Genomic DNA, 17,278 nt, shown 5'->3' with positions numbered 1-17,278 from the left:
AGCTGTATACACACCAGAATCACTTAATCTATCTCTTGTATTGATTTGATGACGATTACAGACCTGGAGATACTTCGGCAGAGCTTCGCTACCGGAATGACAAAGTTACAAATGAAAGACTCAAGACCACTATATATACGCCAACCACTTCACATGAAATGGACATGTTCCAGTCCACATGAAGTGGACATATTCCAGTCCATATGAAGTGAACATGTTCCAGTCCACATGAAGTGAACATGTTCCAGTCCACATGAAGTAACCTTGTCCAGTTCATGTGAACTGGCCACTTCGTGTGAACTGACTTGTTTTGGCCAGTTTCTAGTTTTTCTCATTTTACGTGACTTGATCTAACAAATCTAAAACAAGACTCGATACAAGACGAAGTCGACAGACATATGCACCAACAAAGATTTAGTATGTAAACGAATGAGGGTAATTGGCTATGGTAGGAATTCGAGTTTCACCCTTTAAAACGTTTTAGATTTACTTTCACTAGTTTCATCGTGCTTTGGCTCGAGTCATTGCATCGTGCCCCTTGCTCTAGCTCTTACAATGTGCATAGTTGGAGCACTCGCACACTTCCGAGCCTTGACTTTCCAGCTCCTTGATCTGTTTCCTAATCAACTGCTTGTAGCTAAATGCTAACTCCATAACTCAAACTTTCTCAGGACGAAGATTATCCTAAGCCCTCAAGGTATGTGTTTTAACGTTAAACTTTGATATGACTGGGCCTTTAATGAGCTTCCCATTAAACATATAAGGTTTTTTTTTTCAAACAATATAACATATTTATAAAAATATGTGACAATAATGTAGCATGTTCATAGAATACTAAGCATAATAGCGCATAAATTTATTTTAGGATTTAACAAAGTTCGAGCATAATTAACTCTAAATTCAAGTAGTGTGATTTGGTATGGTTGGTGGTGAGTGGTGACTTCATATTGGTTTTAAATGTTGTTTAATAAATGCTCTAATATAGGTTAACCATCTAGTCTCATGTCTTTTGAACGAGCAGTTGCACACCGATCTTCACATGAAGTTAGTTAAAACCCTAATAATCACTGATGATATCTATATGCTCACACTCACATCATTCTCACCCTCACGCCTTCATTCATGTGTACAAAACTAACACATCTTCAAGAGTAATTCCGTCACTTCAACCTTCAAACGACACACCACGGACATGAGTAAGGAGTTCTAATGTAAAAAAGAAAATTCAAAATATTTTATTATTAATTTTGAATTTATAATTTATTTTACTTGTTGCATTTTCATCATATGCCACAAGTCCACAACACAATACAAGAGGGAATCATTTTTCTCTTTTCTCATTTATCAGGCATCACTCTCACACACACTGACACACACACACACACTCTCCCCCAAAACGCCTGCAAAACCCTCACTCTCTCTCTCCTCAATTTCACCATCGATCGCTAAAGGTATCTTCCGATTGCACTTTATCGAACACTTATGCACATTTTGCACCAACATTTCGCTCAAATTAGGGTTTTCATTCGAAAAAAGCCGTTCTTCTGACGATATTTTCGTTCTATTTCGTCTATTTGTACGAAATACCCGTAGAATTTGCACGTTTTTTTCGTTCATGAATGCATGTGTGTAATCGGCTGGTTTTTTAGGTTAAATGTGTTGATCGACTGTTATTGTTGTTTTGGTTTGTGTTTTTCTTTGTTTAGTAGCTGAAACTGTACGGTTTTGCTATCTGTTGTTATAATTTTGCTTATTTTGTTTGAATGTTTGTTTTGAACGATTGTGTACGTATTCTGGTTTATTTTCTAGGTCAAAATACTGTGTTGTTGGTTTGTTAAGAGTGTGATTTCACTTACTTTCTAATTTTGACAGTTAGGTTTAGAAATAGTGTAATGTATGATGGTTTTAGTATGATTTGTGAAGTTCTGTGACCTAAGTTTGTGATGAAGTGAAAGTGTGTTGCTATTTGTCACAATTTGCCCTCATTTTAATGGCATGTGAAATGGAGAGTTAGATATTTTTGTTCTCATTCGTTTATCTGTTTGAGTGTTCATAGAATCTGCAGGTTTTTCTTTGTACATGAATGCATGTGTGTTAGCGGCTGTTTTTTAAGCTTAAATGTGTTGATCGACTGTTGATGGTTGTTTCGGTTTATGTTTTTGTTTATTTAGTAGCTGAAAGTCTGAAACTGTATGGTTTTGCTATATGTGTTTATGATTTTGTTCTCTACTTGTTTGAATGTTTGTTTACATATCCTGGTTTATTTTCTAGGTCAAGATACTGTGTTGCTGGTTTGTTAAGAGCGCGATGTCACTTTCTTTCTAATTTTTGATATTTAAGTTTAGATATACTGTAATGTAAGATGGTTTTAGTATGATTTGTAAAGTTGAGTGGCCTAAGTTTGTGATGAAGTGAAAGTATGTTGCTATTTGTTGCAATTTGTCCTTATTTTTATGGCGTGTGAAATGGTGAGTTAGATATTTTTGTTCTCTTTCGTTTATTGTTTGAAGTGCACGTAGAATTTGCAGGTTTTTCTTTGTACATAAATGCATGTATGTTATCAGCTGGTTTATTAGCTGAAATGTGTTGATCGACCGTTGATGTTGTTTCGGTTTACGTTGTTGTCTATTTGGTAGCTGAAACTGTAAGGTTTTTGTCTATTTTGAGAATTGTTTTTGTCTATTATGTAAGTGAAAGTATGCTGCTATTTGCCCTCATGTTTATGGCATGTTAAATGGATATTTAGTGATTTACTGCACCTTGTGGTTTGATTTGTTTCTGTTACCCTGCACTTGCTTGATTTTATACTACATGCTTGTGTTTCTTGGGATTCTTCTTCTTTCATACTTCAACCTTTTGGGTTTAGCATATAATGTGCTTAATTAGAAACTACATGCAAGAGATCTTGATAAGGGTAATGTTGGTGATTCTTCTAAATAATCATCTTATAAGGAATTAAAGATGCCAGTTTTGCCTTGTGTTATCTGTTAAACATCATATAGGCTGCAAATGTATAAATTCTTAATGATCAGTAGTTAGGATTTTGGACTCTGACATAGTTTATTTTTATAATGAAACAGGTTTTGATCGATGGAAGAAAATTCACCACCCCCTACTTTAGAGGGGAAGATAACTGGAATTAGTTTTTCTTTGGCCACTCGTCAAGAAATTGTTAGTTTTCTATTTTATTTCACCCTCTTGTTTGAAATAATGTTTAAAAATTGTTAATCTTTTAGTCTGACAACCTATTGTGTTTGATGCATGCACATGAAATCTCGAGTAGTGCTTGGCCTCCATTAGTGACTGCCCCATTAGCCATGCGAGTCAACTATCAAATCCGTTTCTTGGACTGCCACTTGAAGTTGGTAAATGCGAATCATGTGGTGCAGCTGAAACAGGGAAATGTGAAGGTGTGTTACATTTTATCATAAATTATTTTTAAAACTTTGGTGAACTAGTTATCTGTTACGAATTTATTCTTAACTTCTGTTTGTCTTTCGCATTTCAGGGCATTTTGGGTACATTGAGTTGCCCATTCCAATATATCACCCGTCGCATATCAGTGAGTTGAAGCGCATATTGAGTTTAATATGCCTCAAGTGCTTGAAGTTCAAGAATAAAAGGGTACATGTTTTTTTTATCTTCTTTAGTGTCTGTTCTCGGATGACAGATTTTCTTCAATAAATTGGTATCCAAGGGAACATAAATGACAACCTTTTTTAAGTGAATGACTTATTTTCTTGTTTACTCATGATGTTCTTGCTTATTGTGAAGGCAATAAAACTAACCTATTTATGAACAGACACTTTCACAAATTATAATCCTTACTTTTCTTGTTTTAGCTTGTTTTTTCTAAAAGAAGATTAGAAGAGATGCATATTGATACATGTCTTAATATCTTAATAATCATTTTTTCTATGTTTGTTTGTACTTTCAGTTGCAGTCCAAGAATGCTGGTGTGCTCGAAAGAGCTTTTGCCTTTTGCTGTGAGGTAAAATTCTATATCAAACTTCAAAATTTTTGATAATATAAAAATTTAGGCTTACATTTCACTTGATAATTAGTAATGATCTTGGTGAAAGTTGATTTATTTGCTTATCTTTTTCCCTTGTTTATATAGGAATCTGCACAAGTTACTGTCCATGAAAACCAGAAAAAAGATGGTGCATGTTTCTTGGAGCTGAAACTTCCTTCGAGAACAAGAGTTAGTGACCGTTTCTGGGATTTTCTAGATCGATATGGATACCGTTATGGCGGTGACGGAACTACTCGGCCATTACTTCCGTCTGAGGTAGTAATTAAAACTACTCAACCTGTAAAAAGTTATTTATTTACTATTTTGACCGTGAATGATAAAAGAATCAGAAGTATAGTAAGGTTTTGTTGAATCAATGAAGGTGACTATCCCATCAAGTTGTAATAATCATTTCAATTAAATTCTTTTTAAAAATATGCCAGGTGCTGAAAATTCTAAAGAAAATACCTGAGGCAACTAAAAAGAAGCTAGCTGGGAGAGGGTGTTTTTTCCAAGAAGGGTATATCATGCAACATCTTCCTGTCCCTCCAAATTGTTTGTCTACTCCCGATGTCTCTGATGGAATCACCGTTACATCATCGGTTAGTTGACTTTCTTCTAGTGATTCTATTGTTATCTTTACAATACTGTTAAGTAATTTATGTAAACTATCATCGTCAGATTGTCTTTTTTATTTTTTGACCAAATTGGGCCATCTTCTATCATATGATAATTTTTTGATGGATAAAACTGTCTAGTTTTTCTTGTTGTTTCTGTGCTAGAATTTTCTTCTTTAATTGAAAAGTATGTCCCCAGTACAGTTTTTATTTAAAATAGACACAAGGGACGGAATTAAGCCAGTAACTGAAATTCACTTTTAACATAGTAACATGCACTTTTAGCTTCAGAAAAGGTTTGCTATCTAATACTACATTTAGAATACGATTCAACAAATTCTAAATATAATATAATTATGTGAAACCAGAAATAATTTATTCAACCTCCTTTCAACATTCGTAATAGATATTAATTGAAGTTCACATGCATTACAAAAAGTCGAGTAATCTCTAATTTCTTCTGAAACTTCATTGTTCGCATAAATATATAATGAATTTAAATTCAACGTAATATGCAACGCTATTTTGTGATGTTATTCAGGACATTTCAATGCCAATGCTTAAGAAAGTTTTGAGGCAAGTGGAGATTATAAAGAGCTCGAGATCGGGAACGCCGAATTTTGAGTCTCTAGAAGTTGAGGTTAATGATTTGCAATTAGCCGTCGCCCAGTATCTGCAATCCAGGGGTGCTAAGGTTCTTTTCTTCCAGATGTTCTTTTTTATCAAATATATGTTGATTATATTTTTTACTTCTCTTACTCTTGCCTTTTGTTCATGGGTTCATCCCACTTCCTCTTAAATTTTCTCATGATGCAACGGGTCACATTGTGTCTGGGTCAAAATTGGCAACTTTTGGTACGGGTCAGAGTGTCAGGCCAGGTTGACCCAAAATATTGTGTTTTTTTATTAAATAGGTATAGTGTCCGGTGACCCTTTTGACCCATGTTGACCCGTTTTCTTTTTCTAGCTTTTTTAACCAACTGATTCATAAGAAGTAAAAATAACCAGAATCTACCCATTTATTAACTGAAGTTCACATGCTGTCAACATTTTTTTTCATGTTCACAAATATTGCATTCTTAATATGATAACAATGGCTCTTACTGATTCTGTTAAGTTTTATCACACTTATTTAGTTAAAGATAGGAGGTTTAACCATTAATTAGCACTGGTTTTTACCATCTTTTTTCTTTCTATTTCAGTGCAACCTTGTTCTTTGTATCTGTTTCTTACATGGTACTTTTAATTTTTCCAGGCCTCCCCTGACAGAAATACACGCTACGCGATTGCACGTACAGCAACCGATTCGTCTTCTACAAAGGCATGGCTTGAGAAGATGAAAACTCTATTCATCAGTAAAGGGTCCGGGTTTTCTTCCCGCAGTGTCATAACGGGTGACCCGTATAAAGGTGTGGGCGAGATCGGCATTCCATTTGAGATAGCTCAAAGGATAACTTTTGAAGAACGGGTCACAGAGCACAACATGAAGTTTCTTCAAAAGTTAGTTGATGACAAGCTCTGCTTAACCTACATAGACGGCCACACCACGTATTCACTTCGAGAAGGGTCGAAAGGTCATACGTTTTTGAAACCGGGCCAGGTCGTACACCGTAAAATCATGGACGGTGATCTCATATTTATCAACAGGCCCCCAACGACCCACAAGCATTCTTTACAAGCACTGTCGGTCTATATTCATGACGATCACACGTTCAAAATCAACCCCCTTATCTGCGGGCCCCTGAGTGCCGATTTCGATGGTGACTGTATTCACATATTCTACCCACAGTCTCCCGAAGCTAAAGCGGAAGTCATGGAGTTATTTGCTGTTGAAAAACAGCTTCTTAGCTCCCACAGTGGGAACGTGAACCTCCAGCTTGGCACCGATTCCGTCTTGTCTCTCAAAACAATGTTCAAGAAATATTTTTTTACAAAAGCTCAAGTTCAACAGCTGGCACTTTACACATCAAATCCACTGCCTAAACCTTCGATGTTAAAGGCTTGTGATAGTGGCCCGCTGTGGACGGTTTTGGAGCTACTGGAGACTTCTCTACCTCGTGGGTTTGATTGCTTGAGTGATAAATTCGTGATCAAGGATAGCAAGATACTAAAGCTGGATTACAGTCGGGACGCGATGCAGTCAATCGTCAATGAGATAATCAGCTCGATCTTCTTTAGCAAAGGCCCGAATGAAGTTTTGAAGCTTTTCAACTCCTTACAGCCAATGCTGATGGAGAATTTATGCGATGAAGGCTTTAATTTGAGTTTGGAGGACTTTATCATTCCGAAGGATCTTGTAAGAGAAATAGAAGACCAGCTGCAAGAATTATCGTCTTTGTTATATCACTTGCGGTCTAACTACAATGAGGTGATAGATATGCAGTTGGAGAAACATCTTCGGGCCTGTAAAACTCCTGTTTCAGAATTTATTTTAAGATTTTCATCCATGGGTGATTTAATAGATCCGAAGAGTGACTCAGCTCTTACAAGAATCGTTCAACAAATCGGGTTTTTGGGCTTACAGATCTACGAAAGGGGGCGATTATATTCAAGAACTTTGGCTGAAGATTTGTCTTCTCATTTCGTTGGAAATTATCCATTTCCCAAAAAATACCCGTATGAGGAATTTGGGCTTATTAGAAGCGGTCTGTTTCATGGGCTGGATCCTTACCAAGAAATGGTTCATTCAATTGCTAGTAGAGAAGTCATGATCCGGTCTTCTAGAGGGTTGACTGAACCTGGTATTCTTTTTAAAAACTCAATGGCTATCCTCAGAGATGTCGTCATCTGCTATGATGGAACCGTTAGAAATGTTTGTAGCAACTCAATTATTCAATTTGAGTATGGGGCACTGACGAAAAACTTGTTTGCTGCTGGTGAACCCGTGGGAGTATTGGCTGCAACCGCCATGTCAAACCCTGCATACAAGGCGGTTCTTGATTCGTCTCCAAGCAGTAACAATTCATGGAATATGATGAAGGTAATTTTGTTTTACTTTTAATTAATTTAATGCTATCTGAGGTGAAAACTTTGACTCATTTACTTCTAGTTGTTAACTGCATGCCTAATATAATTTGATCTTTATCTGGTTGTGTTGTTTAGGAGATTCTGCAATGTGGAGTGAATTTCAAGAATGTTCTTAATGATCGTCGAGTTGTACTGTATCTGAATGATTGTGATTGTGGGGAGGAATATTGCCGTGAGAAGGCAGCATATAAGGTTAAAAATCATCTGCGAAGAGTCAGCCTCAAGGACGTAGCTGTGGAATTTCTGATAGAGTATTCTTCTTACTCCTTACTGTTTCCTACTCGATTTTTTCGTATTAATATAAATATAAATTGAAGTATAGTGTACTTAATTCTTTCTGAAGTTAATGTGGTTTATTCTAGAGGCAATACACGTTAGTTATAAGTGCTTCAATTTGGGTTATGTTTTATCTCTAATGGGTTGAACTGTTAGACGATTTACTTAAAGAAATTTGATAAAGCAATTTGATTATTTTTGTAATTTTACAGTTTGCTAATGCTTTGATAACTCATTAATTCTTGATGTTTTTTACCTACAGATATCAGCAAGTAACATTAGATAGTACTGAAACTGATGCTGGGCTTGTTGGCCACGTTCATTTGAACAAGGTTCTCTCTCTCTCTCTCTATATATATATATATATATATATATATATATATATCTACAATAATGATAATAGTATTTGTAATTAATAATAACGATCAACATTGCAAGAACTTTACTGAGTTTAATTTATTGGTTTTACAAGTTAATTTTGAGCATATTTTGTCTGCATTTGTTTTCTCGTTATCATCCCTTTTTTACAATTGAGCAGAAACTGCTGGAGGAATCAAATATTAGCATGGAAGAGGTTCTTACAAAATGTGAAGACACCTTGAACTCCTTCCGGAAGAAGAAAAAAGTCGGCCAGTTATTCAAGAAAATAGCTATATCCTGCAGGTATTTAATACGGCATATTGTTTTTTACTTCTTCTGTTTGAACTTAACGCCTTCTAAAATTAATAAAACTGCATATCTATGCTTTTATAGGAATACGGCATATCTATGCTTTAATTTCAATCAACTCCTATACTTATTTGTTTTAATGATATAATTGTTCACCGAATGCATTAATTTTTCATTAGACTTAGGTAGCGTTCGTTTCATGGAATGGAATGGAATGGAATTGGGAAGCTTTTCTTTGTAAAATTGATCTTGGTTTGGGGAGGGAGGAATTTGAAATCCAATGAATTTCTTTAATCAATGAAATTTGTGACTATTTCATCATTCCATTCCATTCCTTCATTAGAGTGAAGGATTTCTAAGGAATGTTGAAATAGTCACAAATTTCATTAGAGTGAAGGATTTAAATTCCTCCCTCCCTCAACCAAGATCAATTTTACAAAGAAAAACTTTCTAATTTCATTTTATTCCATTCCATGAAACGAACGCTACCTTAAAGTAATGTCTTTGGTTATTGTTTTGCAGTGAATGCTCATTTCAGCAGGCATCAAAGTGGACCCCATGCTTGAAGTTCTTTTGGGAAGACAGACCCGATATCCATTTAGAGAAGACTGCACACATTTTTGCCAACGCGGTTTGCCCCGTGCTTCTAAATTCAATTATAAAAGGTATTTTTCTTTATTGATGCTTGTTAATTTCAAAACAATTTTAACTAAAGGTTGACCCGGTTTATGAACAATTTGTTATTACATAGGTGATCCCCGGGTCAAAGAAGCCAATATAACCTGGATAAGTCCTGAAACAACGGTGTGGATAAAAAATCCAAAAAAGGATCAGAAAGGTGACCTGGCTATTGATGTTGTTCTCGAGAAAGAAGCTGTGAAGAAAAATGGTGATGCATGGAGGACCGTTATGGATGCATGCCTTCCAGTACTCCATTTGATTGACACAACACGCTCTATTCCTTATGCAATTAAACAAGTAGAACATCTTCTTGGCATAGCTTGTGCTTTTGAGCAAGCAGTTCAGGTGATTAAATTAGAAACAAAAATGCATATTTGTTATTTCTGTCAATTTTCCTTGTAAGAAAAAAGTTCTATAACATTTTTGGGCTTTTTATAATTCCGTTTAATGTGCATATACTGATTTTTAACAAACGATGATCTGTGCCACTTACTTTGATTCAACAATTCTAAGATTATGTATATATATTTTTTTTCTGAAAAGCCACCTATTTTTTCTTATTTTGTAGCGTCTCTCGACATCAGTGTCGATGGTTACCAAAGGGATGCTGAAAGAGCACCTGCTTCTGTTGGCAAGTAGCATGACGTGTGCAGGATTTTTAGTTGGCTTCAATGTAGCAGGAATAAAGGCACTCAATAAGACGCTTAACTTCCAAGTACCATTTTCAGAAGCTACAGTATATGTAAGGCGTTGACTTTATACATACTCTATAACAAGTCCTTTATGTTGACTTTGTATGTGATTTCAACATTCCTAATTTGGTTACCTTTTGACTTTTTTCAGACACCAAAAAGGTGTTTTGAAAAGGCAGCTGAGAAGTGCCATGCTGATTCATTGTCTAGCATTGTGGGTGCTTGTTCTTGGGGGAAACCTGTAGCTGTCGGCACAGGATCTCGGTTTGATATTCTCTGGGACACAAGAGAGGTTCGTATTTGATTTCATGGTTTATACGCTTTTTTTAGAATTTTACATGGTTTGGCCAACAGTATGACGTGTTTGGAATTGGATGTACATTTTGAATTCCGGGTCAAATCTTGGTTATTAAAATGTGCGCATTGGAGCACATCGCACATATAACACCAAGGGTCATATAGGAAAATTTGTTACGAGTTGAAACGCTCCGGGTCAGGTTCAGTTTAAAAAAAATACCTAGTCAAGTTTTTTCCAACTTGTAACCCGTTGGAATCGTTTTCCTTTAATCCAGTTTTTTTACCCATTAGAGACGAAAACAATCTGAATCTAAGTAAATGGGTTGAGATTACAACCTATAGTTCTGAAAATGATTATCTGATTATATTCAGTTTCTTCTAGTGTCTGGGTTACCTACTGCTTAACGCATTGACATCATTCAATCATAACCGTGTATTTTTAAAGTGCAGAGTTATTTTACCTTATTCTTATCTAATGTGCATATAAAACTGAATATTCGACTATGATTTATTGAATTATCACATAACGACTTTCACTAATATAATTCATGTTTTTTTAGGTTGAACTGAACCAGAAAGATGGTATTGATGTGTACAACTTCCTTCACATGGTCGGGGGTGGTTCTGAGGAAGCTGATAGCGGCTGTTTAGGTGGTGAAGTGGACAGCTTTGACATGGAAATCATGGAAACCGGTTCCCCTGAGATAGATTCTGGGTTAGCCAAACCGGTTTTTGAAGATGGTTTAAATCTTGATGTTGGAGTCGAACCATCAGGTTGGGGAACAGGTCCTGTTCCAGAAGATGGGACATCTAGTGGTGGCTGGGGAGCTGCTATTAAGACTACACCAACAACTGGTGGTGGTTGGGGAGATGCTATGAAGAATACACCGACAACTGGTGGTGGTTGGGGAGAAGCAAAATCTGACCAAGGTCAGCAGATTGGATCTTCGGGCTGGGGAGCAACAAAATCTCAGAACGACGTTGAACCATCTGGATCATGGGGTTCTTTGGGGAAAAAGGATGATAATCAATCTGGATGGGGTGCAAAGAGTGACAATCAAACTGAAAAAGATTCAGGTGGTTGGGGTCATAAGGTGTCGAAAGGGGATGAACATGCATGGGGTGCAAAGAAAAGTCAAAACGAAGGGGATGGACCCGGATGGGGAGGAAATAGTAGTCGGAACAACACCGAGAAGGGCTCGGGATCAAGTTGGGGGCAAAAAGTGGTCGCTGCAGATGAACCGGGATGGGGCGGGAAGAAAAATGAAACCGACACTAACAAGAACTCCGGATCAGGTTCGTGGGGTCAGAAGGTCTTTACTGAGACGGGCTTGGGATCAGGTTGGGGTCAAAAATCGGTCGCTGAAGATGAATCTGGATGGGGTGGGAAGAAAAGTGATTTCAACACTAATAAGAACTCCGGAGCTGGTTCATGGGGTCAAAAGGTTATCACAGAGGACTCGGGATCGGGTTGGGGACAAAAGGCGGTCACTGCAGATGAACCTGGCTGGGGCAAGAAGAAAAGTCAAACCGACACCAATAAGAGCTCTGGAGCAGGTACGTGGGGTCAAAAGGCCATCACTGAAAAGGACTCGGGATCAGGTTGGGGCCAAAAAGAGGTTACTGCGGATGAACCTGGATGGGGCGGGAAGAAAAGTGAAACCGATAAGAGCTCCGGATCGGGTATGTGGGGTCAAAAGGTCGTCATCGAGGACTCGGGATCAGGTTGGGGTAAAAAAGTGGTCCCTGCGGATGAACCTGGATGGGGCGGGAAGAAAAGTGAAACCGACACTAATAAGAGCTCTGGAGCAGGTACATGGGGTCAAAAGGTCGTCAAATCAGATGGACCTGGATGGAATAGCAAGTCAAGTGAACCTGTGGATCAAACTGGACCAAATGATGGTCAATGGGGCAAGAAAGATTCATGGAATGCAGCGGGTGGGTCATCGTCTTCATGGGGTATACAGAAAACCAATACACCTAGTTGGAATAAGGGTGTAGAAGCAGCCAGTGAGTCAGAAAACAAAACAGAGGGGTCTGACTGGAGCAAAAAGCTGGAAGAAAAGACTGATTCACAAGGTGGTTGGGGTCAGAAAAAGGACCAAGTTTCTGGGACTGATACACAAGGTGGTTGGGGTCAGAAAAAGGACCAAGTTTCCGGGACTGATGGGTCAACTGAAAAGGGACACGAAGATGGTGAACAAAAACCAGGTTCATGGGGCTGGAACCGGAAGGTTGAACAAAAAGGTGACCAGGGTGGTGGATGGAAGAAGAAGGAAGGTTGGGGTCCGAAAAGAGACCGCCCGGCTAGACCGGTTGGAGGACCAAATGATGGTCCAAGATCAGGTGGTGTACCATTCACTGCAACAAGACAACGCCTGGACTTGTTCAACCCGGATGAACAAGAGATTTTGTCTGACATTGAGCCCATTATGCAATCAATTAGACGAATCCTTAACCTTAACCAAACTGGGTAATCTCTATATTGCATTATCTATTATTGTTTCTTATTATGTGGGTCGGTTCAGGTCATGTTTATGTATTGACGGGTCAAATGGGTTAAGCTATAGGATTGAACTAAAAAAGAAACCGGTCTAGTGCATAGAAACCTCCTTAGTCCTTTTATTATAAAAGTTTGATTGCTTTTAATCACCCACACCGCTGTAAGCAAAAAAAAAAGAAAAAAGAATCAAAAGTAAGTTTTAGGAATCTCTTATAACTATATTATGCATGCTAACAACTTAAAAAAGGACGAAGAAATGTTTGTGGGTCAACCTAATTCTGTTTTGACCTGCACCAAGTATTTTCGCTGCCTTTTTTTTTTTTTTGCTGAATGCAAGTTTCTTTTTCAAAATGAAGTTATGTAACATTAATTCTCTAAACTCTGACTTTGTGAAGGTACAATGATGGGGATCCTATACCTGCTGATGACCAAACTTACATTCTTGATAATGTCTTCGCTCACCATCCCGAGAAGGCTCAAAAGGCTGGCACTGGAATTAAATTTATCATGGTAACTTGCCACCTTTTGTGTTTTCTACACTTGTATACATTCATTTATTAATTTTTCACAATTACTAAATTTGCAGATCTCGAAACACACAGAATTCCAAGATAGCCGTTGCTTTTTTGTGGTTTCAACGGATGGACGTAAAGAAGATTTCTCATACCGAAAATGCCTTGAGAATTTTGTAAGGGGAAAATATCCGGATAAAGTGGACGAGTTCATCTCTAAGTATTTTTTCAAAAAGCCTCAGCCTCGTCCTCCTATGAATAGAGATGAAGCTGGGACCCCCCGGACCCCACGGTCTCGTACAGGATGGAATCGGGACTCCAATGTGGCGGCTGATGATGCTGGAACCGCTAGTACTCAGTCTGGTTGGAAGCAGTCTGGTTGGAAGCGTGATGCGAATCAGGCGGCTGATGACGGTGGGGCGCCAGCAACGGGATGGAAAAAGGAGACCAGCACAGCAACAGAGGAAGGTGGGGCGTCTGCAACTGGGTGGAACCAAGGGTGGAAAAAGGAAGCTAGCACAGCACCCGAGGAGGGCGGGGCAGCTGCAACCGGGTGGAACCAGGCGGGAGATGGTGGTAGTACAAAAAAGTCGGGGTGGGGTTCTTGAATTTGATTTGAAACAGGAGGTTGAATATTATTTTGCAATCTGTTATGAATAGCAGTAGATAGAACTGGATTATTAGTGTAGTGCATGTGGTTGTGTTCTTTCTTGATCAACTCTTTTTTATCGTAAAAAGACAAGCACACCAATGATTGGTTAATGATCAAGGGAACGTTTGTGATGTATAAAAGCTGTTATGCTAATTCCACCCTTCTCAGAACTGGACTGGTCCGTCTACCGGTTCCCGGCTACATAACCAATTCAGTTATGTGCATTTGAGCCGTTGAATCGGCCAACTGAACTGGATTTCAAAATTTTCTTTTACAAGTTTGATTTAACCGGGTTACTTACCATTTCAGGACTCCAATTTGTTTATTTGGATTACATATTTTGCAAACACTATAAATCCATTTCTATATTAAAAAATACTTATAAATCTGTATTTGCTAGTAGATTTTAGTTACATAGATTGTTGCATATAAAACATCTCTTTGAAGTTTAAACCATCTGAGTTTAGTTTTCACTTTTCAACATGAAAGGTTTTTTTAACGACCAACTGAATCAATCTCGAGTACTCTCAGGGCAATCACTGGACCAAACGGAGTATTCCGAGAGTAACCTGAGTCCACCACCAATTCCGGGTAAGCATGACGATGAAATTACCGGTAAAATTCGTTTGGCTCAAGGATCGAACCCAGGTTTCCCCCAGTCTTATCATTACCCACCAGTGCCTCACTCTGCACCAAGTGGGATTTGAACCTACATCTCTCAAGAGAAATGCAACTCTTTCACCACTTGATCTAGAGATCATTTACTTTTGAAAATGGAACTAGAGGGTTGGTAGTACAGAAAACTTTAAAGTAGTGTAAAGTTCAAAAATTAACCATAAATTATGTTTTTATGATGGTTGTATATGTATATGCATATAGTTTTTTATATTTATTATAGTCATTACACTAACATAAAAAAAACCCCTAAAATAGGTTGAAACTAAAGGTCCATGAGTTTGTACATGACATATCCTGTGTAGTGATGGTTTTTTTAACGACAAATTTGGATTACTAACGGACCACCCTTGTGGGAATTGAATTCAAGACCTAATAGTCTCTTATCCCACCACTAAGATGCCACTATACTATAATGTGATGGTGTCCCATGTGGTGATGTGAACCTCTATTTAGACTATGGGGAGTGGGGCGTCTCCCCCTACCCAAGCCGCCCCAAGATGCCCAACACACCGCCCCCCATCGGCGTTCCCCTCCTTGGCGTCTCCCACAGAACGCCCAACCCTTTTCTTTTAATATATCCGTTGCCAACTCCCCCTACCCAAGCCACCCCAAGTTGCTCCACTCCCCTTTTTTGCCCAAAATCCTCTAATCTGACGTGGCGTCACGTGTCAGAAGACGCCCTCTCAAAAGAATGCCCCACTCCCTTTAGTCTTAGTTTCTTCCTTATAACAATGTTCGCACAACTTTTAAGACTTCATCAGACACTTTTTAAAAGCAAACAAAATTTCAATTATCTTTTGAGATAACTATATACAAGTTGATTTTATTACTATTATTATAATTTTATTTTAAAAAAATAGTTTGATTGCCAGATACATGATCATGTCCTGCATAAATTCGTGATCATTTCATTATTAACATTATTTTGAAGTACACAATCACATTATTCATGTAACACTAATCAAGTTTATTAGGTGCTTTCAAATCTACTGAAGCATTTTAAGTAAAGTAAAAATCATTCAACTTTCATAATGAGCTCAAATGTTTAAACTTGTCATATCTTGTAGGTCAAACTTGTATATCACATTAAATAAATCTATTATACTGCTAAATTACACTAAACCACCCGGATCAAGTTGCAAAAGTTACCACTGGTCCACTTCTTCTCAATAATCAAGAATCAATTTATGTGCAAAAACTAATGTTTGGTCAACATGTAGAATGAGTGAATGACCCATACTATACATATCATGGGCTTTGTGATAACCCACGATCAATTAATTCACAAAGGCCCACCAAAATGAGTTCAATCTAACCTGTCCTATTGCACTCAATAATCAAGTACTATGACCAACTAGTTTCCATTGACATCCACCACTTTTGGCCTAATGATAGGAGGCTTGAAGTTCAAATCTTTAGTGGAGATTCAAGTTTGATCCTCACTTGTGTCACTTTTAGTGAATTAAGGCAATAAAGGATTTGATCAATACCTTGTTCGAGGTTGTTGGTTTGAATCTCGAGCCCACTTGGGTTTTCGTCCCACCATGTGTTACCCCAGAGACATCTGCTCTTGTGGTGGCACGACAACTATCAAGTGGCAGCCTGATGAAACAATGGTTAACCGGGCAGGGTTAACACACTGGTCTCGTCAAGAAGGGTTAATCCCTTCCTCTCGAGGATCGCTGGCTGGATCGCCTGCCAGTTGATCTCCTGCACAAGGAAACAAACCGTGACTCGTAACAAGGAGAATGGGGTGGGGGGTGCCCCTTGTTACCACTCTCCGGCGTGAGAATCAGTAGTCTGCTTGGGAAACAAAGTATGATAGTAGTAGTAGTGAGAGAGTTGTGAAGAGATACCTCAAACCTGGTTTGGGGTTGGTATTTATAGCCGAGGAGTGAAGGAGGAGGTGGATGGATAGACTGACGACATGCTGCACCTTTGCAGGTGTGTCAGGTATGTCGGCTGTGGAGGTGAAGCCACGTCAGTCTGTCGCTTACGTAGACCTGACAGGCGGCTGCCATTGGTGCTACTTGCTCTGTGGTGTCAGTCCCACTTGATGAATAGACAAGATGCGGTGCAGACCGCATCGCTGTTTGCGGTACCTGTAGATGTTCCCGCGTCTCACTCTTTGATCAAGAAATACGCGAGATGCGGTGCCAGGCCGCATCGTCGTCTGTGGCGACTGTTGCTGTTATCCAGCTTTCCTGTATTGATAGAAGTGTTCACTGGATGCGGTGCTAGGCCGCATCGCTGTGAATACTTCCGTTTTCATACACCAGATGCGATGCCATGCCGCATCGCTCTACCGTTCATATTCCAGGTAAGTCTTCCTCCATCATTGGGCAGATCGGATTTAACCACTGTGTTTGCGCGTTCCCGCACGGACACATGTAGGTTGTTAGCTAGTGGGGGTTTTGATAAGGGTAATGGTCACTCGCGGTCGTGCTGACGCGAGATCTGGGACCATACCCCTTCACAGCCTACGGTATGGTTTTCCGGGAGAACGCCCAAGCCAAACTCTGAAGCCAATATGGACCCGGTTAAGACAACATAGTTTGGCCAGAACTGGGCAACAGGGCTCTCAATTTGAGGAAATTCACTGTCTAAAAAACTACTTTCCATAGACTTTTGTCAACAATGATGAAAAGTCAATGTTGAC

At 38.6% G+C, this 17,278-nt stretch overlaps 1 protein-coding gene across 1 annotated transcript; it reads left to right on the top strand.

The window, feature by feature from the left end:
• The first annotated feature begins 1,301 nt into the window (after positions 1–1,301).
• On the top strand, positions 1,302–14,111 carry LOC110911779 (DNA-directed RNA polymerase V subunit 1). The gene is made up of 19 exons (XM_022156429.2): positions 1,302–1,451; positions 3,081–3,171; positions 3,284–3,410; positions 3,509–3,624; positions 3,938–3,991; positions 4,121–4,291; positions 4,459–4,617; positions 5,174–5,326; positions 5,888–7,612; positions 7,735–7,910; positions 8,198–8,267; positions 8,474–8,598; positions 9,127–9,269; positions 9,356–9,630; positions 9,854–10,027; positions 10,129–10,269; positions 10,835–12,747; positions 13,173–13,287; positions 13,364–14,111. Exons 2-19 carry the CDS (start codon positions 3,091–3,093, stop codon positions 13,895–13,897), a joined length of 6,252 nt encoding a protein of 2,083 aa, XP_022012121.1. The 5' UTR covers positions 1,302–1,451; positions 3,081–3,090; the 3' UTR covers positions 13,898–14,111.
• Positions 14,112–17,278: the final 3,167 nt, after the last annotated feature.

Source organism: Helianthus annuus, chromosome 15, assembly GCF_002127325.2.
Source record: "Helianthus annuus cultivar XRQ/B chromosome 15, HanXRQr2.0-SUNRISE, whole genome shotgun sequence".
NCBI classification, from domain to species: domain Eukaryota; kingdom Viridiplantae; phylum Streptophyta; class Magnoliopsida; order Asterales; family Asteraceae; genus Helianthus; species Helianthus annuus.
Note: the sequence above shows the minus strand (reverse complement) of the source record. Positions and strands in the feature narration are given on the sequence as shown.